Source organism: Molossus molossus, unplaced genomic scaffold (genome assembly GCF_014108415.1).
Source record: "Molossus molossus isolate mMolMol1 unplaced genomic scaffold, mMolMol1.p scaffold_m16_p_1, whole genome shotgun sequence".
NCBI lineage: Eukaryota > Metazoa > Chordata > Mammalia > Chiroptera > Molossidae > Molossus > Molossus molossus.
In genome coordinates this window covers 119,950,129-119,974,896 of record NW_023425344.1, presented here as the reverse complement: position 1 = coordinate 119,974,896, position 24,768 = coordinate 119,950,129, and the positions used below count along the sequence as shown (strand labels likewise).

The 24,768-nt window shown below is 47.8% G+C and overlaps 2 protein-coding genes and 1 pseudogene across 9 annotated transcripts in view; all 3 read right to left on the bottom strand.

The window, feature by feature from the left end:
• The window catches only part of PML (PML nuclear body scaffold), a 68,142-nt gene that overhangs the window by 21,746 nt on the left and 21,628 nt on the right, over positions 1 to 24,768 (bottom strand). The window contains exons 3-8 of one of the 8 annotated variants that reach the window (XM_036257857.1): positions 15,779 to 16,359; positions 14,186 to 14,256; positions 8,206 to 8,343; positions 7,567 to 7,825; positions 6,207 to 6,259; positions 2,475 to 3,049 (exon numbers count right to left, since the gene is read on the bottom strand). In XM_036257857.1, coding sequence (XP_036113750.1) covers positions 3,035 to 3,049; positions 6,207 to 6,259; positions 7,567 to 7,825; positions 8,206 to 8,343; positions 14,186 to 14,256; positions 15,779 to 16,359 — 1,117 coding nt within the window. In that variant the 3' untranslated portion in view covers positions 2,475 to 3,034. Of the gene's footprint in view, positions 1 to 2,474; positions 3,050 to 5,506; positions 5,585 to 6,206; positions 6,260 to 6,289; positions 6,562 to 7,566; positions 7,826 to 8,205; positions 8,344 to 12,872; positions 13,643 to 14,180; positions 14,257 to 15,778; positions 16,360 to 24,768 lie in introns of those variants that run through there. The other 7 variants (XM_036257841.1, XM_036257849.1, XM_036257896.1 and 4 more) reach the window with 7 other exon arrangements.
• LOC118627600 (40S ribosomal protein S15a-like) lies at positions 21,020 to 21,451 on the bottom strand. Its single transcript, XM_036257928.1, has one exon. It carries the CDS (start codon positions 21,422 to 21,424, stop codon positions 21,032 to 21,034), a length of 393 nt encoding a protein of 130 aa, XP_036113821.1. The 5' UTR covers positions 21,425 to 21,451; the 3' UTR covers positions 21,020 to 21,031.
• On the bottom strand, positions 24,337 to 24,445 carry LOC118620978 (annotated as a pseudogene).

Sequence of the window (24,768 nt, the reverse complement as noted above, 5' to 3'; positions counted from 1 at the left end):
TTTAGGATATTCTCTTCCAAGTTAAGCTCCCTGGAAAGCAGAACGGCTGCATCTTTGGGCCAGTTCCCTCATCTTTATGTGGGTGGGGGGGAGGGGTGATTCATGATGGCCATCAGAGCCTCGTTTTTAGAGCCTGCCATTGTCCTGGGGTCATTTTCTTTTATACGGAAATGTCCTCTGTCCTGAACTTACTGAAGACCCTGCAGGCTCCCTTAATGAAAGGGCACCATCTCCATTCCACTGAGCCTATCAGGGGAGGGAAGCGGATCTCCCAGCCCTGGCTCCTCTTGCCTTGGGAACTTCCATCAAGTATGGCTTCTCTGTGGGGCTGGTCTCACGGGAACACCTTCCACTGAACTCCAGCCATCTGTAAGCTCAATTCCCCTATCCTGGGAAGTACCGGAACACTTACAAAAGACTAAAAAGACCCAGGTTTAACAAAAGGGCAATCAGCACACAGAGGCTCTGGTGCAAAACACCTTTCTGCCCCTACTCACTAAGAAAACCCTCCCTCATGTTCCACCCCCAACCCCTCTGCTTATTCCACAATCAGGATATTGAGTAGGTGGGGGAACAAAGAGAGGGGCTGTGAAAAACCAGAACCCAAGCCAGGAAAAGGCCTTTCCTTGCAAAAGCTGAGGTTTGTTTGGCTGGGAAAGGGACGGGGCAGACATGAAGCCGGGCAGATGAAGTCCCCGCCTGAGGCCTGGAAAGTGAGCAGTGGGGAACGCTGAGGACCCCGGGGGTGGGAGAGGGTGGTAGCTGAAAGTGGAAGAGGAATTGAAAAGTGCTGCCGTGTGTTAGGCTTGGATCCCTTTGAAAGATGCAAGTAAATACTGGAATTTATTTATTTTTTTATTATACTTGGCTAATGAACTGTTTCTTTGATGTGTTTCTCAGACTGAGCCACAAGGAATCCAGGATTTTTTTTAGAATATACACGCAGTCTGGTTCACAAGCTATATTTCACCTCAAGTCAACCACATTCCAACTCAACCCGGCAGGTCGAACAGCTACACCAAAGGATGCTCATGGAAGCAGCTGGGCTGACAATTTAACCACCTTCCAGAGGTCTAAGTGGTTTATCTAGGAAGATCCAGTTCTCATCTCCCCTTCTGGGTAATATCCTGGAAGTGAGTCACTGCCATTCAAGGCTGATACATACACATGTCTCAGCAGCACTTCTCTGACACAACTGTGCAAATGAAGCCCCCGACTTTGTCAGGGTTCTCTCCTTTGTTTCTGATTAGCAGCTTAAAAAACTCTTAATGCCCTGCCTTCACCCAGACCAATTCAATTAGGGTCTCTGTGGATAGACCTAGGAATCTGTCATTGGTAAAACCCCAAATGACCAGTGCCAGGCAGGGCTGAGAAGGACTGTCCTAATTACTGATTGAGTCCAGGTCTGTTCATCAGGCAGTGAGATAGGAGTCAAACCGTTTGAGATTCAGCATCTAGTCACCAGATGACATCTACCTACTATCTGACATTATTGCATACCAAGAGTGCCCAGCTCCTGAGGGACTTTCTCAGCATCAAAGCTTAGGCAACATCTGGGATTAATTTGGCAAGACACATGCATTGCTAGTTTTTGCAGATATAAAACCGCAGCTTTTTCTTGCAGTCTGGAAGGCCCCAGAGGTACCTCACCTGTATCTGTGAATGAGCCCAACTTGTTAGCTCACCATTGGCCCCACTGCCCACTGCCCCAGCCCCTCCGCAGGCTGCTGCTGTCCCTCTGGGAAAAAGGTTTCCATCTTCCCAGTGGAGCACCTTTTTTTTTTTGACACACACTCACCAGCATCACTGTCCCTCCCCTGGACCAACTGCTCCCCACAGGCCTCCCTCCCACTGCCACTCCTGACACAGACCCTCGGCTAGGTGCCCTCCTGCTTCCACTTGGTCTGCCGAATGCCAGTTCCTGGGGCTAATCGTCTGTTGCAAGAGTGATGAGAACACTTATTTTTTCTACCTTGGGTCCTAACACAGGGCCTACGGCAGAGGCACTGCTGACAGGTATCCACCACCAGGCCTGGGTCTTGCCCTTCTACCTAACTACAGTCATGGCCCTACTCCCTCATCTAGCGGGGGTGAGGCCTCTTTCAGAGGGCCCCTCGCTCTCACAGCCTCTCCCCACCCAGCAGGCCTGCACTAGAGCCTCCAGACATGTCCAAATGGCAGCGACCCACACCCCTGCAGCCCGAGTAGGGGTGGGGGTGACTACTTGGAAAGTGCATGTTAGCAGGCCGGTACTCTACAACTGTCGCTGGAAGCTGGGAGAAAGGCCACAGGGAGGACATGGGAATGCAGGAGCCTCGAGCACCCAAGGAATGTCCCCCTGCCCCTCCCTCCGAGCTGCTTCAAACATTCTGGAGCGCCAGGGGTCTGGAAAGGGCATGGAAGGTGGGTAAGAAATGCATCAGGGGGACATAACTTGTTTTCTTTAAACTTTTTTATCAAAAAGTTTGGGACTCCTGTAATGGTTAATTTAAAAACTGTCTGAAGAACACCTACACAAAAGCAGTGGTCCTCTGGCTCCCTCCACACTTCCAGACTAGTGTCAAAGGTGAGCAGCTAATTCTTCATCACCTGCAGTGTGCTTCTCCCTCCTTCCTCGATCGACCTCAGGCACCACCTAGCTCCGTGCTGACAGCTGAGGGCTGGCCTGACACCCACACACAGCCTCCGACACCCACTGGTGTCACTGCCTCCAGTGCCTGGCTCTCAGGAAGTCCAGTGAGACCAGTGGCATCCAGTCCTTTTCTCTAGCTTTCCTTCCCAGGCTCAATTTTGTTTCAATTATATCTTGGTTATGGGAGGCAAAAGTGTCAGATTTCAGAGGAACTTAGAACACCGAAAGACAAGACTCAAAAATGTGAGGAATAGAAAGGGGGTGTCCTGGGCAGCTTCGGGGTCTCAGCTTGTGTAACTGGGCAGATGGCGCAATTCACCAAGCGGAGCAAGAGATGAGTTCGAGGTCTCTGGGACATCTGAGTGCAGCTGCAGGAGGGCCGCTGGCTGTGCTGGTCTGGTGTCAACAGCCCCTGGGCTGTAAGTGAAGAAGACACAGGCCTGGCTGAGATCATGGGAGGGAAGAGGGCCCAGAACCAAAACTGGAACATTGGAAAAACAGAGCCCTTAAAGGAGAACAGCAGCAGTCAGGCTGCGGGAGGGAACCGTCCTGATCCAAGGGGAACCATTAGACTTGGAGGCAGGGAGGTTACTCTGGTGTGGAAGGCAGGGTCCATGGCACAGTGAAGGAGAGCAGGGAAGCGGGGTGAGCAAGGAGAGCCTGGGCTAGAAACACAGGAGGTGAGGAAAGGGGGGTTCTGAGATGGGAAGACTCCTTCCTTCAGCATGTTTACATGGCTCATGAGGAAGTGGAAATATCTGAAGATGCAGAGGAGGATGGGGAGATGGGGTCGGCTCTCAAGGAGGCAGGGGTGCTGGGGCCAGGACAGAGGAGTCCCAGAGGGAGGTAGATGTCCCTCCACCTTAATAGGACAGGGGGAAGAATCTGATGGGGCAAGGTCAGTCTGTGAGTGGATATTGGATATCAAGATGTCTGAGGGTTCCTATTGTCTTCCCAGGCAAGGGTGTGACCGCCTGCCCAGACGGAGGGTAGGGATGAGGGCCCAGAGCTCAGGCTGAGGAGGTGCAGTGAGCTGGGGTGGAGGGTGGGAGAGCGCGGCAGACCGACTGGCTTTCCTCCTGCTGATCTCCTCCAACAGTGCAGCTCTAGACGGCAGTGCGAGGCGAGCTACTGAACCCCTCAGGGCTGTCCTCGGAGGGCAGGCCTAATGGGACGCCAGGAGGAGACAAGGTACTGAGATCCTGATGAAAGATGGGCTGAAATGGTGCACAGACCTTGCCAGCTGGAGGTAAAGGCAGAGGAGCTGGGTGGGAGAGCGTGGAGGTCCTGGAAGTTACTTTCGGAGCTTAAGGGACAGGAGGCTGTGGTCAGTGTCGAGTGGGCCAGTTTAGAGATGGACAGTTCAGCGATGGTGAGGTTTCATGGGTGGCCTTGCGGTGAAGGAGAGGTCGAGGAGCAGAGAGGTCAGGGTGGACGATGCTGCAGCCCCCCAGGAAGAAGGGATAGGAACCTTAGGAAGCAGGAGCTAGAGTCTTCCCTATGTGGGGGAAGTGGAAGGACATCTGATATGAGCTGGAGAAAGTGGGTTCACCTCAAGACCTGGAACCTCAAAGGCACAGGCAGTCTTACCAGATGGTGGGACTGAAACAGCCCAGAAGGCACAGAGGGCCTTGACCCCACCTCTGAAGCTCAGAGTGTGGCAGAAAGAGGGACATAGTAACCCCACAGGAAACCAAGCTTCAGTGCAGGGAGGTGACAAAAGCCACCTGCAGGGAAGCTGAGTCCAGCAGGGCATCTGTTGGTCATGGAGAAAGGGTTTGCGAGGGTGATCTTTCAACAAACATTTATTGAGCAGCCACATCTGCCAGGTCCTAGGACTGACACAGCCCCTGCCCTCATGGGCTTAGATCCTGGCAGAAGCCCAGTGGAAAGGTGGGGGGCAGAGGGAGGAACAAAGGTTGAGAGAAGTTTTGTTTTCTTGAGCAGAGGCCCAGGCATGTGAGGAGTGGTGGCCTGAATCTGTCACACCCTCCAGGCTAAAGAGGACTAGAATATCTCTGCCCAGAGTCCATTACTTCCTTGGTTCACTCCTTGACCAAGATGTATGAATGCCTACTGTGTGCAGGGCCTTCAGGTGTGGGCTGGGTGGGGCAGCGGGATGGAGGAGGCAGGAGCAGAGCGGGGTGTTGGCCACAAGGTTACAAGAGGATGGTGGCCAGTGGCGGTTGAGGGAAGCACTTGAGGATCTCAGGGGCTTGCCTGAGGGGAGCCCAGGCTGGGGGGGGGCTTCTCTGGGGAAAGGATTGGTGGGGATGTATCTGGAGGGACTTCCAGTGTGACCTGGATTTGGGGATTCTCTACAGGGGTCCTGTCAGAATCCTGGGGGGAGACTCTTACCCCAAGAGTCTGGGGTGATTGGCCTCCTACCCTGATCCCCCTCAGAGAGGCATCAAGCTGGGGAGCTACAGAGGAGAGAGGAAGAGCAAAAAATTTGTTGAGCCACTGAGCTATACGAGGGGATCCCCGGAGGGAGTGGCCAATAGGCTGCCCTGCCCTTCGTGCCTGTCGGGGTTGGCTGATGGCCTTTTGGAAGCAAGCAAGATACTCCTGGGGGTTGGCTGGATGGTTGGGAGGCTGTGTAACGGCAAGGGTGGAGGTTTGGATCATGGGGGAAGGAGAAGTCCACACAGGGGCACGAGGCACTTTGAGTGGTAAGTGGTGACGAAGGCGGGTGGCTCTTTGTATTCCCCGAGACAGTTGGCTGATCCCACGATGGATGGTGGCATGGTCCTGGAACCTGGCAGGCTGGCTGGGAGACTTGGCATCGGGGATGACAGCTTGCTGGGTGGGATTGTGGGGAGACCAAGCCAGGCAGCGGTGTATGCCTCGGGACAGACGGGAAGCCCGGCAGGTGTTGGATGTTCCCAGTGTTCTCAGCAGGGGACAGGCTGGCCGGGAGTGTGTCCTGGTAGTCTCCTCGGGCTCCATGCACTTTCCAATACAGAACCTCAGACTGAGGGCTGGAAGGGACTCAGGGGCCTCCCAGTCCAACCTTTCACTCTGTTCAGATCCTCTTTTCCCCTGGACTAGTGACTGCCCAGCCCCATTAACAAACATCAGGGACAGAAGGGTCACAACCCACAAACCACTGTTCCCTTTTAGGATGGCTTTAAAAGAAGTTCTTTCTTACCTGGAGTGACAATGGCTTGTGTGGTCTCTACGTTGTGTTGCCCTGTGCCCTCACCCACCCCCTGCACCGGCCCTCATTGGTATCCAACCTCCTTGTTGAGGAGGGGACAGAAGTACATAAAGAAGCTCTCAACAAAGGTGATGGCTAGTCCAGAAAAGAGACCACTTTGGAAGGAAGCACTCTATCAGCAGTTCAGAGAGAATAAATGGTTATTGAAGGCCCCTCGTCTGGAGGGAGGGTTGGGGTGGGCCAGGCCCACTGCTGGCATTTGGAGACTGTCCTCAGGACAGCTCAGGACTTACTGCCTCACTGGAAAACGCCCCGGGCACAAGGCAGGTCTGAGAGTCACCTGCTGTAGCTATGTCCCCTGGGACCTGGAATGGGGGAGGCAGGAAGCCCAGGCCAAACTTCTGGGCCACTCACCGAGTTTTCGGCATCCGAGTCCTCTGAGCTGCTGATCACCACAATGCGCTCCTCTGAAACGAGGCAGGGGAGGCAGCATTAGGCCTGTTGGGTGTGCTGGCTCCTTCCCCTCCACCCCCCAGTTCTCCTGTGGGAACACTTGCAGGCCAGTCGACCGGGTTGGTGACATGTAGTCTGCAAGAGGTGATGTCAACAGACACCACGTGTGCCTGTGTGGCTCTGTGTTACAGTGGCTTTCCGTGACTGCCGGCTGGGCCCTGCCAGGAACACTGAATTCAGCTGCTGGCCCCGAAAGCAGAATCTGCTCCCCAGAGAGGCCTCACAAGCACCGCCTGGTTCGGAATCGTCCGCAATCCTACAGGAGCACATCGGTGTGTTCCTACTCAGACCCATGAGTTGAGATGTTCAAGTTAAAAGATACCCTACATTGCCCTGGCTGGTGTGCTCCGTGGTTAGAGCACTGGCCTGTCACTAAAGGGTCACAGGTTCCATTCCCAGTCAAGGGCACATATCTGGGTTGCTTGTTCAATCCCGGCCCCAGTTGGGGCGGGCGTGGGAGGCAACCAATCGATGTATCTCTCTCACATCAACGTGTTTCTTTCTCCCTCTCTCCTCCTCCCTTCTTCCCTCCCTCCCTTGTTTCCACTCTCTCTAAAAATCAATGGAAAAAATATCCTTGGGTGAGGATCAACAACAACAGCACAGATGCCCTATATCTGGTTAAAGACTTGATTTACCAATAGCACTTGGCAAGGAATATCACTTAGGGCTGGGTGTGTAAGCAGGACCAGGGCTCAGGCTGGGACCTAGAATGAGAACACAGCTGGACTGCCTTGAACCTCCCATAATCCTATGGGCTGACCTCAAGTCTTGCCCAACGACTCCCTACCAGGCGGTGGCCAGAAAAGATACCTGGGACAAAAGAGGTGGCGGTAGCCTTTGCAGAAAATTTGGGAACCGATGGGTGTGAACTTGACTCAAGTCATCTCTGAGAATGTGCTAGACACCCACCAAACAAACGTTTCTTGGGGATACCCACTCTGTGCAGAGGCATGGTGCCGAGTTCTGCATGAGTGTGCGGGGTGAAGGAGCTACGGGGCCATGGGCTTCAGCCTCTCGTGTTCCCGCACTGGAACCCCAGCAAAGCACATGGTCACAAAACCGCAGGCACTCTCACCCTCCCCCCCCCCCCAGGCAACCTGGCTCTCCCTGCCCCGTCTACTGGCCGCTGAAGGCAGGACACAGGGAATGCTGTTGGCTTTGGGCTCCCTGGGTGGGGTAGGATGCAGAGCAGGGGTCCCACCCAGCCCCTGGAGGACAGCATGCAGGCCTCGGCCTTTGTTGCCCCCGACCTCCCTACCTGCCTCCCCAGAGACGCCAGTCTCATGGCTGCTGTTGAACAGTAATTCCTCATTCCCTACGGCGTGGCTCTTGGGTCTGGGGGATCCCTCCAGGGGTGGTGGCGAGACTGCCTTGGAGGTGCTGGGCCTGGGCTGCTCGGGGGAGCTCCAGGACAACCTGGCCTCCTTCTCTTCCTCAGACTCCATCTTGATAGCCTTCCTGGGGCACTCGGTCTGGCACGACTTCCTCTTCTGTGGCGTGGCTGTGTTGGAGATCTCCTGTGCAGTGGGGAGTCACAGTGCCACATCAGGAGCCTCCCGGGGCCCTAAGGTGGTGGGCAGAGACCCAGACCTGGGTGGCAAGGGCCTGTGGCCATCCCCTCTGCTCTCCACTACAAGGAACCTGTGTCTCTCCACACAGGAAGCCCTCCTAGGTTGCCATGCACACTGGCCATTGTCTGCCAACCACCGGCCTCTGCCTACCCTGGCAGTGGCTCATATGCTTAGCGTAGAGGGCAACTTCCTGACAGGGCAGCTAAGGGCAAGGAAGGGCATACACCAGGTGCTGACTAAGGTCTGGATTCTCACCAGCTCCACCTCTTATTGCTTGCTGAGATCTGGGCTCTCAGGAGGGGAGGTGGGGACTACAAAGAACTTACCTCTCTGCGGGAGGGGTCTTTGATGGAGTAGGCGTACATGGGCACAGGGTGTGTCCTGGGCACTGACTGTACCACTGCCACAGGCTGAACCTCAGCTGGGCCTAGGGCCTGCGCCTGAGCCATCTGTGCCCCCACTGGCTGCAAAGTCAGGAAAGGAGAATCAGAAATAACTGCAGCAGGACAAGGGCTGGGAACCTCGGCCTGGGGTCAGCCCAATCCCCAGGGCCTCACCCAGCCACAGGTACAGGCTGCCTAGTCCAAAGCCCAGAGCCTCTAGGGCCCAAGAGTCCTCCCCACACCCTCCTGGCTTCACCTCATGACCCTGAGGTGCTGGCATCCAGGAATCACTGCCCAAAAACTTCTCAAGGCGCACTCAACATCTACCCTACATAGCTCCAGGGACCAAGTGCTCGCAAGAATCACCTCCTCTACAACAGCCAAATTGTAACAGGAAGGACACTTTCATCTGAGCTGAAACTGGCCTCCCTGTGGCCTTCATTTTGCCTGTGGGCCTTCACTCTTCCTGGGTCAGAATAGCCACTACACCTTGGAAAAATCACTTAAAACTCCTGGGGCCTCAGTCCCTCTATGTAAATGGGAATAATCGTACTATCTGCCTCACAGAGTAGATGATAGTGTTTTTATTACTGCTCTGTGCCATTTACAGTGCTGAGTGCTTCATGTACCCATCTGAAAAGGAAGTAGAGGCAGCTCCTCAAAAAATTAGACACATCATCTTCAAGATTCAACAATTCTGCTCCTAAGTATGTATCCAAAGAAGAGAAAACAGACTTGCAAACAAAAACTTGCATATGAACGCTCACAGCAGCACTATTCACAATAGCCAAAAAATGTCTATCAACAAAATGTGGTACACCCATAGAGTGGAGTATTATCTGGCCAAAAAAAGGAGTAACATTTTGATACACACACATGAATGAACCTTAAACACATTATGCTTAGTGAAAAGCAGCCACAAAAGGATACATATTGTATATTTCCATTTATGTGAAATATCCAGAATAGCTAACTGCACAGAGACAGCAAGCAGCTGGTGGGCGCCAGGGGCTGGAGGAGGGCACAATGGGGAGTGAATGCTTCATGACTTTCGGGTTTCTTTTTGGGTTAATAGAAATATCCTGGAACTACATAGGTGGGATGGTTGTACAAGACTGTAAGTGTAGCCTGGCCAGTGTGGCTCAGTGGTTGAGCACTGACACATGCACTCAGCGGTTGCTGGTTCGATTCCCAGTCAGGGCACATGCCCAGGTTGTAGGCCTGATCCCCAGCATGCAGGAGGCAACCAGCTGATGTTCTCTCTCATCAATGTTTCTATCTCTCTCTCCCTTTCTCTCTAAAATCAATAAAGAAAAAATATCTAAAAAAAAAGATTGTGACTGTACTGAATGTCACCGACTTTTACATTTTAAAATGGTTAAAATACCTTTCTTACGTGAATTTTACCACAATAAAAAGAAATTATAGTTAAAAAAAAAAAAAAGAGGTCGGTACCATCCCATGATTATCACCAATCCACAGAGAAGGCAACTGAAGTACAAGAGAGGGGGAGTTATTTCCTAAGGTCACAAACCTAATAAGGGCCCGGAATAGGGTTTGAACCCAGTGTTCTGAAATGAAAGTTCCTGTCCAGTGCCTGTGCAGCTTGCTTTTCTCCATTCACTGTCTCCTTTACGACCCTCCCAGCATCCTTCCCTGTTGTGTGAAACAACAGCCTGCTGAGAATGAGTGAGTGATGTGGGAAGTGCCCCTTTGAAAGGAGAGGCCCACACTCCTGTCCCTAATCTGACCGCTTAGTGCCTCAAATTCTGTGTGAGCTCAGTGGATGATCATCGCTCAAGAGCCTGCATTCTGTCCACACAGTGAAGGAAAGGCATTCCAACACCGCGAGGGCCCTTTATTAAGTAGAGCTGCATTGGAAAAGCCAGGTGACCAGGCTGTGAGATTACAAGGCTAGGGATACACTTTCCTACTTGAAACAAGTTCTGCCCTTCCTGTGTGGAGAAAGACATGGTCAGGCCCACCCTTAGAGGGGGACGCCAAAGATGACCTGGCCGGACTTGGGCTAGGGTAGGCAGGGAAGGCCCAGAATGATGGGGCCATGACCGGGGTTCTGGACTGGAGCCAGGCAGGGCTCTTTTTGGTAGCAGTGCTCTGATGTGGGCTGTGGGCTCCTCCACAGTCTGCTATAATGGACTGACTTTATCCTCATTCCTGGGTTTCTTTTGCTCAACATCTTTACAAAAAGGGAGGAGAGTTGTCTTGGAATAAGAGAATGAAGGCTGTGTGGAAGAAGGGGAGAGAATGGACAATCTCTGACTCCGGGAAAATGCAATCTCCACTGAGTGCTCTACGCAGTGTTTTTCATACCGTATACACTGCGACCCATTTAGCAGATCATGAAAGCAATCAAGTGGATCATGACCTGCATTTTGTTGTTGTTGTTTTTAATCCTCACCTGAAGACATTTTTTCCATTGATTTTTAGAGAGAGTGGAGGGTGGGTGGGTGGAGAGCAAGAGAGAGAGAAACATCAATGTGAGAGAGACACACTGATTGGTTGCCTCCCTCATGTGCCCTATCTGGGGCTAGGGATGGAACCCAAGTGCCCTTGACTGGAAATTGAAACTTCGGCCTTTTGGTGCCTGGGCCAATGCTCTAACCACTAGGTAACACCAGCCAGGGCATGATCTGCATTTTTTTATATAACAGAACAGAAAATATTTGAATGATCCCATGTAATAAGTGTAATTTGTTTCACACAACTTCTGTTTTAGCTGGAGATACGTGTGTATATATATATAGAGTGTAGCCTAGATATAAAATATATTTACAATGTGTGGTGGTCAAAAAGTTTGAACCATCTATTAAAAAAAAAAAAAAAAATAGCTCTGGCCGGTGTGGCTCATTTGGTTGAGCATCACCCCAGGCACAGAAAGGTTGCTGGTTCAGTTCCAGATCAGAGCACATGCCAAGGGTTGTGGGCTGCATTCCTGGTCAGGGTGGGTGTGGATGGCAACTGATCCATTTTTCTCTTCTGCATAGATGTTTTTCTCTAAAAAAATCAATGGGGACGTGTTAAAAAAAAAAAAAAAAAGTATGGGTGAGAATGTGGAAACATTGGAACCCCTGTGCACTGTTGATGGAAATGCAGAATGAATTTTCCACTATGGAAAGCTGCCGGGCAGTTCCTCAACAAATTACAAATAGAATTACCATATGATTCAGCAATTTCACTTATAGGTAAATTTTATGTTACATGTATTTTGTCATCATTAAAAATTTTTTTTTAAGTTGAAAAGATCCTCCTCTACCCTTTCATGTCTGGCTCTACTGGCTGCTGATATGTAAGAGAACTTTCCCTGTGGGCCATGAACTTCCCAAAGGCAGGATCTGGTTCCTCTTTGACTCTCCCTAACACCTACCCATAATGTTAATGAAGCAGGGGACACATGAAGGCTCAGTAAAGGGAAAAAAAGATATCATGATGGCTGATTTGTAGTTGTTTTATAGCTTTACATTTTTTATTTTTTCATTCAAGTATTGTAACATCATTGCAAAAAGAGCCTATGAGAAACAAAGACGTGAAATGCCTGAGCCACCCCACACCCCCTGCAGTCCTAGTTAAGCCTGTGGGCATATTTTATCATCTCTGCTTAGGCACATGGTTGTGATAAAAGTTAATCATCAGTTTCAAGAGAGATGAGTTGGTACCAGAGACCCAGGTAGGGAGGTAGATCTGGGAGTTGCCTTCCTCCTGAATGATGGCCCTGACTCTCCTGGGACAGCTGGACCTGCCTGCCTCACTTGAGCTGCCTCACCTGTCTTTTGCACTCACAGTGTTATTCATTTCTTTTTCCCCAGCCTCACCTGCTGGCCGAACCCCTCCTCCAGCCTATTACTTAAAGACCACAAGAGGCTCTGTAAAAAGAACATTCTCCTGATGCTCTAAGTCAAACTACTTTACTTAGTAATGGGTAGTGAAAGGTCACCTCAACATAAAAACACAGCCAAATGCCTAGACCTTACACAGTCAGTATGTACTCTCTTGCTGTTCTTCAACCAGCAGCTGGCACCTGGCAGGCAGCTGAGATCCGTGGACCCAGGGCACTTTCTACTATTATTCACAGGCTTTCTTTAGGGACATTATTCTAGCACTGTATGTAATACAAAAAAACCTAAATATGCATGGACAGAGAATTTGCTAAATAAAGCATGCTATATCCATTCAATGAACCACTACGCAGATGCAAAAAGACACCAAGAAGGAATACTTCACTGGATGAAATAGCCTGAGGCACAACACTATGTATACGTGGCACTATACTACCTATGTGTAAAAAAAAAAGGAAAAAGCAAATATCTATAATTGTATTTACTTGTACTCACATAAAGAAATTCTGAAAGGGCCCTGGCCGGTTTGGCTCAGCGGTTAGAGCGTTGGCCTGCGGTCCGGAGAGACCCGGGTTCGGTTCCCGCTAAGGGCACGTACTTCGGTTGCAGTTTGTCCCCGGCCTTGGTTGGTCGTGCGGGTGGCAGCCACTCGATGTGTCCCTTTCACGTCGATGTTTCTCTCTCGCTCTCTCTCCCTCCCACTCTATCTGTACAAAAATTGGAAAAATGTCCTCGGGTGAGGATAAAAAAAAAAAAAAAGAAATTCTGAAAGGATATGTAATAATAAAGATAGGTATGTGAGCATAAGAACGGACAGATGTTGGGGGGCCAAGGTGGAAATGTGACATTTCTATGTTTTTATTTCTGACCATGTGATTATATTTCCTATCCAAAAATTAAAATGTCAATTCTTTTACTTTTGAAGCTATGTCTATAGGGATACAGGAACTGGCTTCTTGTCCTGCCCCAGCTCACAATGTGGCCTCGAGTTAAACATTCTCTCTCTGGACCTTAGCTTTATCCTCTGTAAAAGAGAGGGTTACACTTCAGTCTCTCTCCTAGCTCTAAAATGCTTGGATCTAAAAGTCCTGCCTCCTCCAGGAAGCCTTTACTGATTGCTACAGCCCTCAGTAATCTCCCTCCCCTATGGGTCATGCCATAGCAAAGCTAGGAAGGCTTGCCTCCCTGACCACCCCCACCAACGGACCTGCTTTCCATGGATATCTGATCAGTTCTGGACCCAGATCCTAGACAGGCAGGCACATGCAAACCTAGGTGAGCAGGATGGAGGGAGGAGACCAGATACCTGGTCCTTGAGGGAACTGAGGAGGCTGATCCTGGTGGAGAGTACCATGCATGTAAGCACCCAAGATGGCAAACCAAAGGGGTGCCATTGCATTTCTACCCAGGGAAATACTCTTAAGTCAGAGCAGTCCAGAGATGGGAGTGACAGCCTTCAAGATTGAGCAAGCTTCCTGTCCTTGAAGATGTATGCATGAAAACTGAACGGCGACAGGTCAGGGGCACTGCAGAAGGAATGCCAACATTAGAATGGGTATGGGCACCTTCCAAACCTGAGAAACTATGTTTTTTTGATATATGCTGACCCTGAAATTATACCAATAGAACCCAGGCTGCTGAGTGGAGGTCCGACTCCTGGACCCATTCTCCATTCCTCTCCAAGAACCATGTGTGGGGGAAGAGGATGGAAAGGTCCACACGTTGACCCGAGGAAAAGACTCAAATATCTGGGATGGGGCGTAGGGAAAGGAGAGGTCATCAGGGACACCCATCAACCACTTCCTTCACCTCCTGTCCACCCGTAAGTTTAACTGCTCCTGAATCAATCAAGAGCTACTGTGGTATCTAGGAACCCAGAACAGCCAGCCCCACCTTTCCTCTCTCTCACTAAAAGCTCTAGTCCAGCCATTTCTCAGATGCTTTCCCTAGTCTATCACCTGCAGACACAGGTATAACAAGACTTGGTTTCCTTTCTGACATGGGGAAACTCCCAACCTGCCTGACCTGCTGGACCGTACCACCTCCATCAGCCCTCAAACCCACCTTACCAGGTCAACGTCAAAAGATTCCCTGGGAGTGCTGGTAACCTCTGGGCTGGCTTTCCTGGGTAGAACTGCATCTGCAGAATACAGAGAAGGTCATAAGCAGGTCAGGGGCTTCCCTGGTGAGAGGTATCCTGCCCTAGGACAGTGACAGAGGGAAAGAGAGAATATGCCTATTGCTATTCTTGGAGACCACTTCCCCAGGGTCTCTCACAATACTGGAGCAGCTCCACAGAGGGACTAGCAGTTGGAAGGAAAACTCCCTGACTGCCTGCAGTACACATGAACCCATTCAGAAGGGAGAAAGGGGTGGCATTAGTGAGCACTTGCCTTTGGCCCCAAATAAGTGCACCTCTCTCCATCTCTGGGCCAACACCAAAGCAAAGTGTGAAAGACACAGTAAAGGTGTGTTACTGTTTGCTTCCTTCTCTGCATACAGTGAGAGATCCATGACATTCTTCTGACCCTCAGCCTGGTTTTTATTGAATATAATCTAAATCCCTCCTGCTTTAGATTAAAATAGTAACTCTTTTCTTTGTCACTGACCAGCTACAACCCCCAAGGCAAGCTGTTTAAAAGTCTGTGGGGTCATTTCCTGTATGTGGGGTAACATTCACTGCCTAGATGGAGAAGGAACAAGTCTGTTCCCACTCTAGGACTTAACATTTATGAGCCCATGTCCATCAGCTCCAAGAGCAGGAAGGAGTGAGCCCTCTATCACTGGCACCCAAATTCTTAGCCTCCCTCTCCTTTTTCACACTAGCTGTCCAGAGCTCAGATTCCAGCCTAGAAATTTGGTCAAAATGCCATTAAAGTCTCCTCAACCTGGAGACCCTCTTGTGCACCACCCGCTACTTGAAAGTTTTTTGAAAGTCTCCCCGGCGTATCCACTCTGTGGAGCTGCCACAACTCCTGGATTTGGACTGCAGAACCAAGCACAGTCTCTTTCTCCAACTATGTGATATGCCCCATTTTGACTTCCAGCTGGACTGGACAATTTGACGTGAGGAGCTGGTCTGCTGTTTCCGACCTCCCAAGTGCCCAATAATGTGGCCGTTGGTCCAGATGGCAGGCCAATCTGGGGACAAATGATCTTCTCCACCAAACCATAGTATGCTTTTGTGTAAGCACCCAGCCACCCCAGGGGTTTTTCTCTGCCCACTTCTACCCTAATTTCATATTCCAGTTGACTTCTCTGTTGTTGAGCACAGGTGGCTTAAGAGAACCGCCTGGTGTGGTTGATACCTCTGGGGTTAAAATGATATCTGGTCGAGTTCTCAGCTTTGTATGTTCTTAACTTCCTCAAGGGTCATAAGATCACAGCTAATGCACAAGGTCTTGTAAATTAGTAAAACATGACCCCTCTGGGTGGCTGCAACCCCATGTCAGGGGCTCCTTTCCCCCTTATCCTGTGTCCTGGAACCTTCATATGATCAAATCCAAGAGACAATTAAAAAACAAAAACAAAAACAAAAAACCCTAGTTTTCTTCTCTGTCATAAGGAAATTATCTCTTCTGCCCTGCCTTCCCTAGAGAGTAGTAAGGCACAGGCCTTTAAATGGTAAACAGGCCAGCCATGAGGGTGGCTCGGGTGCTTACCAGTCCCCTGGGTGACGCAAGAGGCGAGGTCCTGCAGGCGCTCCTTCAAGTCGTCGAAGCTGTCAGTGCGCACAGCAGCTTGCAGGCCCTGGGGCTCCTCCTGGCGCAGGAGGCGGAGCGCCTCTTGCAGGAAGCCGTGCATGTCCAGCACCTCCTGGTCCGACGCGTAGCGCTTCATCCTCTGCACGAGCACAGTGCCTGTGCGGATGCGCTGCAGCACAGCGTCCAGGTGGCCCAATTGGCCAGCGATCTTCTTGTACTCACATTGGTACCGTGTGTTCACCGCTTCCAGCAGCTCGCTTTCCTGTGCCAGCACGTGTTCTACTAGTTGGCGCACACGTGCACGGATCAGCTCCTCCGTGTCGGTGCGCACGCGCCCCAGCTGGCTGACAGCTGACTGCATGTGAGCCTGCGCCTCGCCAAAGGCGCAGTCCTGCTCCTGCAATGCCTGCGTCATGGTGTCCAGCTCCTCCTGCCGCTGCTGGATCTCCGCGGTGATGTCGCACTTGAGGTCGCTGTGGCCGCTGTCCAGGAGTGCACAAGAGCAGCACAGTGGCTTGGAGCAGCCTCGGCAGTAGATGCTGAGGACATACAATGGGGCAGTCATGCTTTTTTTCCCTGTAAGTTTTTACTAAATTCCTCTTTACAAACATTACAAAACTTTGAATCACGTATGTTTCCAGGTTTGTGCTTTCCCCAATTCAGTGTTTGTGGTTATGGTGATAGTATCCAAACTACCAATAAAACATTAAAATATGAAAATGTGTTACTGAAGTAACAGTGGCTAGCCTCCATCCATGAAACAATGCAGATATTTTTTTAAAAAATCAAGCATCTCTTCCTACCACTTCTGAAGTTCCTTTCCCCACATCAGAGGTACATCCTGGGTACATCCTTCCATACATCTCTCCACTCAAACCACCTTACACAAATATCCAAACTATGGAGCTGCTTGCAGGATTTCTAAAGACTTGATACAGTCATCCACTTCATCCTTGCTAGATCTAGCCTGTTAGAGGAGAATGATATCCTCATTTCACAGATGAAGAAACAGACATTCAGAGGTTTAAAAATTGGTTCAAATAAATGCATCAATTTTGGGGGGTTGATGCTTGTACTTTAAAAAATGAGATCATGCTATTCCATTACTTTGTAACTTCCTCTTCTAATTTAACTTTCATTCAGGATATTGTCCTAGATCTTTTAAGTATAGATCTAATGTATTTTCTTTAATATATATTCCAGATGGACCTGAACTGATTCAGTCATTCTCCTGTTAATAGACATTGCAATGATTTCCTAGTTAGGCATCCCCGCCCCCCTTTTCTTTTTGGTGAAAAAAAAAAAATGTATTCTAGATCAAAGAATGTGTATATTTTTATTTATTTAATAGATTTCAGCTAGCAAATAATTCCATAGCATTTACTATCTATATTTCAGACACTATCATAAACATGACAAATATTAATTCATTTAATCCTCCTAAAATCCTATGGGGGTAGGAAGTATTATGCCCATTTTAAGGATGGGGAAACTGAGCAAGAGGTAAAACAACTTGTCTAAGGTCACACAATTAGTAAGTTTTAAGAGTCTAGATGCAAACTGTAGGAGGCAGAATAATGGCCCCTATCCGCGTACTAGTTCCTGGAACCCGGAACTATGTTAGCTTACACGGCATAAAGAGCTTTTCAGGAGCGATTACACTAAGGATCTTGAGATGGGGAGATCATCCTGTATTATCTGCATGGACCCAATGTGATCACAGAGGCCTTATAAAGGAAAGGGGAGGAGACAAGAGCGTGAAAGAAGGGAGAAATGATCATGGAAGCAGAGGTCAGAGTGATACTATCCTGCTGGCTTTGCAGATGGAATGGGATCATGAACCAAGGAATTCTGGCAGCCTCTAGAAGCTGGAAAATGCAAGAAAATATTTTCTCTACAAGAGCCTTTAGAAAGAAGATAATCCTGTTGACATCTTGATTTTTATTTCAGTGGAACCCAATTCAGACTTCTGATCTCCAGAGCTACATAATAATACATTTGTATTGTTTTAAGCCCTTAAATTTGTGGTAATTTGTTACAGCAGCAATAGCAAACTGATATAAAAACACAGGCAGTCTTGCCCTGGTCAGTTTGGTTCAGCAGCTGGAGCATAGGCCCTCAGACCAAAGGGTTGCAGGCTCATTCCTAGTTAAGGGCACATTCTTGGGTTGCAGGTTTGATCCCCGGCCCCAACTGGGGCTATGCAGGAAGCAGCCAATCAATATGTCTCTCTTACATCGATGTTAAATCAAGGAAAAATATCCTCGGGTGCTCGAGTGATTAACAAACAAAAATTAAAACTATAGGCAGTCTGGCTCAGAGCCCATGCTCTTAATCATTGCAATGTTGCTTCATTTATTACTAGGAAAAATAATGTTAGTTACTTTCCCAAAAACAGTTACTCTCACCAGCAATGATAATACATCAGCCCACCTAAGGCCAGGAGAAAGGCTCTTTGGGCTATTTTGGCCTCAATTACTTACTGAGATTAACTTGTCCTGGAACTGCCAACAGAGAGCCTGATAGCCAACCTGACTAAAAAATTAGGGCACTGGTCCTCACCTTTGCTGACTCTCAACCTTCCCAAGTCACCCAAGAAGGTAAGGTATCAAGGCTTGATCCTCCTGAGCAAACAGAAGACTAATTCCAGGCTAGCAGAGATTTTCCGGAGAGTCCAGAGTTGGAAAAGGGACTGGGGGTTGCCACTGGGTCATGAGCATTCAGCTACTCCAAGCTTGGGACATCTGATCTAAGTAACAGAGACCCATCACCTAGAGACAGGGCCATAAATGAGGTAAGTGGCAGCTGGAACAGAGAAAAGAGCCTGGCAGATGTGGATCTGACCTCAGCTCTGTGCCCTTGGCAGGTCACTTAACCTCTATGCACCTCAGTTTTCTTATCTGTGAAAGTGGGATCATTTCCACAACATATGGGAGTGCTGCAGAGGATCACATCAGAGAAGTCCTATATAAATGTTCTTAACAAAGACAATTATTATTATAATTGAATGAAATATTAGTGTTCATCAATGTCACTATTAATGAGAAATACTAAGCAATTATGAAAAGAATTAATAACTACAACAGAAAGCAATTAGGCAATATCCATCAAAATCACAAATGTATTTATCCTTTGACCCAGAAATCCCCCTTTTAGATATCTATCCTGCAGCTCTAGCTCCAGGAAATGACATCTGTACAATCCAACACAGCCCATAACAGCAAAATATAGAAACAACTTAAGTGTCTATCACTAGGTAATGAATTATATCAATTAAGATGCACCCATACAGTGGAATATTATGAAGCTTTTTTTCCCCACTGACCCCCTCCTTCCCAATTCCACCCCCCTCCTGTCTTCCCTACACTATTGTCAGTGTCCATTGGTTATGCATATATGCATAGAAGTTATTTAGTTTATCTCATCTGGCCCTCCCTCCCCCCTTCCCTTTCAGGTTCATCAGTCTAACAACCAATTTGTACTTCTTAATTCCTTCATCTTTTTCACCCATCCCTCCAGCCCCCACCCATCTGGCAAGCAACAAAATGTTCTCTGTATTTACGAGTCTCTTTCTGTTCTGCTTGCTCATTTTCTTTGTAGATTCAATTGTTGATAGATATGTATTAATTGCCATTTTATTGTTCATATTTTTGTTCTTCTCCTTCAAGAAGACCCTTCAACATTTCATATAATACTGGTTTGGTGGTGATGAACTCTAGCTTTTTCTTGTCTGGAAAACTCTTGATCTGTCCATCATTTTTAAATGATAGCTTTGCAGGATAGAGTAATCTTGGTTGTAGGTCGTTGCTTTTCATCACCTTGAATATCTCTTGCCACTCCTTTCTGGCCTGCAAAGTTTCTTTGGAGAAATCAGCTGACAGTCTTATGGGAGCTCCTCTGTAGGTAATGAAATGCTTTTCTCTTGCTGCTTTTAAGATTCTCTCTTTGTATTTAACCTTTGGCATTTTGAGGATGATGTGTCTTGGTGTGGACCTCTTCGGGTTCATCTTGTTTGGGATTCTCTGTGCTTCCTGGACTTGTGTGTCTTTTCCTTCGCCAAATTAGGAAAGTTTTCTGTCATTATTATTTCAAATAGGTTTTCAAATTCTTGTTCTCTCTCTTCTCCTTCTGGCACCCCTATGATGCAAATGTTGGTATGCTTGAAGTTGTCCCAGAGGCTCCTTACACTCATTTTTTTGGAATCTTTTTCTTTTTGCTGTTCTGATTGAGTGTTTTTTTGCTTTCTTATATTCCAAATCAATGGTTTGCTTCTTGGTTTTATCTACTCCACTATTGATTCCCTGTAAATTATTCTTTATTTCAGTTAGTGCATCCTTCATTTCTGACTGGTCCTTTTTTATGTTGTTGATGTTCTCACTAAGTTCTTTGGAGGTCTCCTTAAGTTCCTTGAAGGTCTCACTAAGTTCCTTGAATGTGTCACTAAGTTCCTTGAGCAACCTTATAACCAGTGTTTTGTTTTGTTTTTTTCTTTGGGGAAGGAGAAGAGAGTGGGGGAGATGAGGGGTGTGTTTTGAACTCTGCATCTGATTGATTTCTTATCTCTGTTTAGTTCTTTTCCTGGAGTTTTGTTCTTTTCTTTCATTTGGGACATGTTTCTTTGTCTCCTCATTTTGGCTGCTTTCCTGTGATTGTTTCTATGTATTAGGTAGAGTTGCTATATCTCCTAGGCTTCCTAGGGTGGCCTATTGTTGTAGGTGTCCTGTAGGATCCAGTGGCACAGCTTCCCTGATCACCCCAGCTGGGCTCTCAAGGTGCACCCCTAGTGTGGACTGTATACCTTTCTGTTGTAATTGAGTCTTGATTGCTGTTGGCACATCAACGGGAGGAATCTACTCAGGTTGATCAGCTGCAAGGACTGGCTGTGCCCACTGACCACTAGCCTCTGACTACCTTGGAGGATCAGCTGTGTATAGGGGCCCAACACACAGAGCAAAAGTTACTTCATCAGGACTCTGGTTCCCACTGAATCCACTCATTGAGCATGTCACTTGTGGAAGTGGTTGGGTGGTGGTGCTTTGACGTGGTCTGAAGGTGTCTACTGGGTGTGCTGGCTCTGGAGCAAGGTCAGCCACTGCCTGTGTTCTACCCAGGGCCACCAGGCATAAGCTACAAAGCGATCTGCCGATGGCTGCTTCTTTTTTTTTTTTTTTGTCCACTGAGGCATTTTATTTGCACATGTGTATTACATCCCTAAAAAAAGAATCCCAGGACTTTCCCTCCTGTGTGTTTTCGTCTTGCTTCTTCATGGTCCATGAAGCCTGCTGAAGTTGTCAGTACAATGAAACCAAACTGACGGGATGGAAGCAGGTTGTTCTGCCATTTTTCTAGATCTTTGAGTTGCACATCAAATCTGGGGCTGATTACTCCACACTTGTTCAATCGGCCTATGAGGTTCACAACAATTTTCCCAGCTCTGTGGTCATCAATAATTTCAAATTCGCCAATGTAACCATGCTTCATCATCACAGTTAGAAACCAGATGATGACTTTGGAGCACGGCCTAATAAGAACCTGGCGTTTACCTCTCTTTTCAGCATTGTTGATACTCTTCAGAGCATCAGCCAGGACATTCATGCGCACCATTATGGCGGCACGGAAAGATGGCGGCAAGAGGACGGGAGGGCCGACGGCTGCTTCTTGTGCTGGGCTTGGAGGTACCCTGGCAAAGCCAAGTTATAAACCAAGGCTGGCTGCTTCTAGTGCCAGGCCTGAGGCCACTTAACGAGAGGTATGGGGCTTGCTGCAACCAGATGCTGCTTGTTTGAGAGATTTTAGAAAACTATGAAGCAAGATTTAAGACAGGCCAATCCAATGGTAAAGCCATTGGAAACAGCTTGTGTGGGGCCAAAAGTTGGGCGGGGCGGGGCCTCAGGGAGTCACCAGGGCGGGGCAACCAGTGTGAGCCAGGTTGCTGGAGTCCCAGATATGGTGGCTGTCTGCAGCCCCAGGGAAGGGCTCACCAAAGGAACAAAGGCCTCTGACAGCACATCTGTCTGAGAGAAAGCTGCCTCTAAAGCCCTTGTCCGGAAGCCAAACAGCTCAGTTCTTCCCTGTAAGTCTCTGGTGCCTTTTAAACTGCCTGCCCTCAGAACTTAGAAGGAGCAAATCCGAGTGTCCGTGCACAGGCCCTTTAAGAGGAGCTGCCTGGGGATCCAGCAGCCTCAGCCTCCCTGAGCCTCAGTTCCCGCTGGTTTTTCCAGCCAGAAGTGATGGGGATTCTCTTCCTGGCACTGGAACCCTGAGCGGGGCACCTGGTGAGGGAGGGTGAGCCCTCACTCCTCAGGAAGGATCTTCACAGCCGAGGTGTCCCTCCTGATTTTTATCCACCACACGTGGATGTGGGACCAGCCCCTCTGGGCCTCCGCCCCTCCTACCAGGCTCGGTGTGGCGTCTTCTTTAATTCTGTAGATGTAGGACTTCCACTCAGCTTGATTTCAGGTGGTTCTGAATGATGGTTGTGCTGTAGTTTAGTTGTAATTTTGATGTGGTTGTGGAAGGTGGCGATATCGCATTTACCTAACCGCCATCTTGACCAGAAGTCTCGCTAAGGAAGCTCTTTACATGAAAAAAATCTCCATGGCAAAATGAGGATAATAATAGGAGTAATAGGAGGATTAAATGAGATAATATATATAAAATGTTAGAATAGTGACTAGCGTATAATGAATGTTCGATATTTGTATTATGATGTGTATTTTAAAATTTAAAACATCAAGGTGCAGATGTGTATGTAATATATATGCTACCTTTTGCGTTAGGAGTGGAGAAAAATAATAATATATTCATATTTGATTATATTTGAATAGAGAAATCTTTGAAGGACACATAAATTAATAAAAGTAATTATGGATGGGGCAGGGTAGACATGGAAGGAGCTATTTCACTGTATAGCTTTTAGATTGCTTTCATGTTTGAACTTTGTAAATGTATTACCTATTTTTTATTTTATTTATTTTATTTTTTATCCTCACCCGAGGACATTTTTCCATTTTTTTTGTTCAGATAGAGTGGGAGGAAAAGAGAGGAAGAGAGAGAGAGAAACATCATTGACGTTAAAGGGACACATCGAGTGGCTGCCACCCGCATGACCAACCAGGGCCGGGGACAAACTGCAGCCAAGATACGTGCCCTTAGCAGGAACTGAACCTGGGTCTCTCTGGTCCGCAGGCCGACGCTCTAACCGCAGAGCCAAACTGTCCAGGGCTATTACCTATTTTTTAAATTAAAAAACAGAATACTAATAAATTGGGCAACTTTACAGGATATAGAAATAAAGGAAGGAGAACTAGAGCCAGTTGCCATTTTCCCTGCTTTGGACCCACAGAAAAGGGGCTGAGTCTGAAGTTGGCTTCTCCTTAGAAAGAGTGCTCCAAGCCTGGGAGGGACACACCTCAAGTGGCCTGGCTGGAGGGAGAACAAGACCTTCTGGGTCAATCACAGTCTCTACTGGGTTCTATTTCTAGGCCCTCTCTGCCCCAAGGGGGCCTCCCTAGGGAAAGCAGCCACAGCTCCCCTCAGGGAAGTGGACAACTGGCATTAGGTCTTTTGTGAGTTGGTGGACCTGAACTAAACTCCCTGGGTCCAAAAGCCCCCAGTCTTCTGATGAGACTGAGATGTAGACCCTGCTTTGGAACAACTCATTAAGGGGCTGTTCTCGGACTAGGAATGACCTCCTTGGCCTAGGATTCCTTCACCCTCATTCAAGAGATACTCACTGAGAACCTACTGTGTTCTTAGCATTTTGGGGAAGCCAGAGGTGAGGTGGACCCCAGCCCACAAGGAGCTCCATGACAAGAACCCAGACTTAACTAGAAAGAAAGGAGTAGCTTTGGAAAGCAAAATGACAGTTATTTGTTCCTGGAATACTCAAAAGAATGAACTAAAACAACACAGAATTAATAAGAAGTTGCTCAGCCAAGTGGCTAGATTATCCCAGAATTCAGGAAAGAAAATAGCTTCATCCTACCCCAGCAAAGCAAATGAAAAGAAAAATGTCTCCATGTTCACATTCACAACAGCAATTTTTAAAGTGTTTCCAAACAAACTAACAAATACCTCAAAAACTCTAGACGTAATCCTAATAAGAAATATGAAAAAAATCAAAATTACAAAAAATAAAAATAATTTAAAAAAAAAGAAATACAAAAGACTATATGGAAAAAGGACACAAATACCTACTGAGAGAGAAAGTCTGAAAAACAGCAAAGTGTATCAAGGTCCCAACTAGAGAGACTAAATAGTTTAATATTAATTCTCCTCAAGTTCATATAAAGGTTTAAAGCAATTAGTCAAATTAGGAATGAGATTTTGAAACTTAACCAACTAATTCTAAATTTCACATGATGAAATAAACAGATAAAATAGGTGAAAAATTTCTGAAAAATCGGTGTAAGGAAGGGGAATTTTCTCTGCCAGATAATACATTATAGAACTCCCATTATTAAAAGAGTATGAAGCTAGTCTAAAACTCAAGAGAATGATCAGCAGAACAGACCAGAGAGTCCTGAAATAGGCCCTGGCATCTATAAGAATGAATATTATATAATATTAAACCGATAAGAACAGATACTAAACTTGATCTTAGCTAAAAGGCCGAGACGCAATGAATATGTTATATAATAAAGAAAGCATCACAAACTAATGGATATTAAAGGGGTTTTCAACAATTGGAATCAGAGAAAAATGGCTGGCGAGGGGAGAAGGGAGAGGCCGAGAATTAAGTTAGAGCTTTGTTTCACACCTGCTCCAAGGTACATTTCTGATGGCTCACAGAGCTAAATGTGAAAGTACCCCATAGAGATACTGTAGCTGACTATCTACTCTCATAATGGTAAGGACCTCATAACCACAACAGAAATGGAAGAAATCACACAATCAATAGATGCAACTACCTAAGAATTCAAAACTGTATAATTTTTGGAAAGATA

Bases quoted from the DNA above. Each gene is read 5' to 3' on its own strand.
- LOC118627600 (XM_036257928.1), bottom strand. From the start codon at position 21,424: ATGGTGCGCATGAATGTCCTGGCTGATGCTCTGAAGAGTATCAACAAT.